The sequence below is a fragment of the Sceloporus undulatus genome, chromosome 5 (assembly GCF_019175285.1).
Source record: "Sceloporus undulatus isolate JIND9_A2432 ecotype Alabama chromosome 5, SceUnd_v1.1, whole genome shotgun sequence".
NCBI lineage: Eukaryota > Metazoa > Chordata > Lepidosauria > Squamata > Phrynosomatidae > Sceloporus > Sceloporus undulatus.
The window spans coordinates 188,488,943-188,491,047 of NC_056526.1; the positions used below are offsets into that span (position 1 = coordinate 188,488,943).

The following is a 2,105-nucleotide window of genomic DNA, read 5'->3' on the forward strand; positions in this document are numbered from 1 at the left end:
CAATAAAGTGAGAAATGGTTGAGGAAATAAAACACACAAACATATATATTCCCAGACATCACTTGGTTGTTATTTGATGTTTCTTTTAATCTGTTGTTTGCATATTTTGTTGAATGACATTGTGTTTCGATTTTGTGTTATATTCTATTTTCTAGAATATACGCCACTTGCAGCAGGTCCATTTTATTTTATTCTATTTTATGTACAGCGCTCTGGAAACTTTCAGCACTTTATAAAGTTAATGATAATAATGTGTATATATACATACGTGTGTTTATATAAGTGTGATTTTTATATATATATATATATATATATATATACACACACACACATACACACACATATAGCCGCTTTGAGTCTGTCCTGGGAAAAGAGCGGGATACAAATAAATAAATAAATAAATGTATTTATATGTGACTATCTATCTATATATATATATATATACACACAGACACACATATATTATATATATTAAATATTGTATATTATATAACACACACCTATTATTATTATCATATACACACACACTGCTATTATCTCCCAACTTATGGCAACCCTATTGCAGTGTTGGCAAGATTTCCTCAGAGGAGGTTTGCCACTGCCTTCCTCTGAGGCTGAGAGAGTGTGACTTGCCCAAGGGTCACCCAGGGGGTTTCCACGGACAAGCTGGAAATCAAACCCTGGCCCCCAGAGTCATAGTCCAGGGCTCAAAACCACTATATCTGACACATACATTTATCTTAACGCACATAATAATCCACCTGTCCATGTACAGAGTGTCTTTCCCATTGACTTTCCATACACTGTGGGAAGACACTCTGCTCAGAGGCACTCCTGCTTGGCAATTCCAAACACAGTCTGTTAGAAGGCCCATAGCTTGAGGGAGGCCACCCTCAAAGATAACAAATAGGTTCTGGAGCAGCCATAGTCCCTTTTCCCTGTCTTCCCCAAAGAGAAGTGAGTGACCCACTTAGCGTTGGCCCCTTCTACGTCATCATTACCCGCCCTCGTCTGTCCTCTGACGCGACTGACGAAAATCAGGAGCGCCGCCAAGAGCGCCGCCGCCACGACGTACAGCACGGGGTCCATCTTCACCACGTGACCTCAAGCCACGCCCCCTGTCGCTTTAGTCTGGGGTGACGCGCCCTAACGTGAGCGACAGGGAAGTTAGCCACGCCTCTCGCCGTAGCCCCAACTCTTCATACTTGATCCGACGTATCCTGAGCGACAGAAAAGGTAGCCACGCCCCCTCTCTTTAGTCTCCCTTCCAAAGTTGGCCGCGCCCCCTCATCTTAGCTCCTCCCTTAACTGCGCCAATAGCGACTTTCACCTCCCTTCCTGGTTGACGCGAATAATCCTGAGCGACAAGAAATCTAACCACGCCCCCTCACCTTAGCTTCTCTTCATGATTGACGCGACCAATCCCGAGGTAGCCACACCTCCCTCCAGGATTGACGAGACCAATCCTGAGCGACAGGAAATCTAGCCACGCCCCTTTATTTTAGCTTCCCTTCATGGTTAAGGACACCGAACCAGAACAAGAAGTTAGCCACGCCCCCTACCCCGAGCCCCAACCTTTCTTGGTTGACTCGACCAATCCTGAACGGCATGAATATTAGCCACGCCCCCTCATCCTAGCAATTCATGGTAGAGCCGACCAATCCAGAGCGAGAGGAAAGTTAACCGCGCCCACTTCTTTGCAAGCGTCACCAAATCTACAGCACGGAGAGGGCGGAGCCATGGTGCGGTCCTTTTGGGCGGTAGCCTAGCAACCAAGGAGGGGCTTGGAATATGGCTGTCTAATAGCGTGCCTGTTTGGAAAAATATTATTTTTAAGGCCTTTGCCCGTTAAAATAAGACGCAGTTTTTTTATGAGGGAGAAACATTTACTCTCTTTAAAGTATTTATGGCAAAACGTCTTGATAGTTTCAAAGCTATAAAGGCTTCATTATCTCTATGGCTTGAAGCGGGCTTTATTTAGGGGCCTTGCTCATTAGAGGGGCTGTCTAACCTACTGCCTGCAGGGCTGTGGCAAATAGTATTGACTCCTTGTAGTTGACTCCCACTTTTAAGTCCTGTGTGGGATCCTGGGATTTGTAGTTTGA

The 2,105-nt window shown here is 45.1% G+C and overlaps 1 protein-coding gene across 3 annotated transcripts in view; it reads right to left on the minus strand.

The window, feature by feature from the left end:
• DDRGK1 (DDRGK domain containing 1) overlaps positions 1–1,379 on the minus strand; it is a 36,393-nt gene extending 35,014 nt beyond the window's left edge. Inside the window, exon 1 of one of the 3 annotated variants that reach the window (XM_042468587.1) lies at positions 1,002–1,379. In XM_042468587.1, the coding sequence (XP_042324521.1) occupies positions 1,002–1,089 (88 nt within the window). In that variant the 5' untranslated portion in view covers positions 1,090–1,379. Of the gene's footprint in view, positions 1–749; positions 904–1,001 lie in introns of those variants that run through there. The other 2 variants (XM_042468588.1, XM_042468589.1) reach the window with 2 other exon arrangements.
• Between the last annotated feature and the right edge of the window lie 726 nt (positions 1,380–2,105).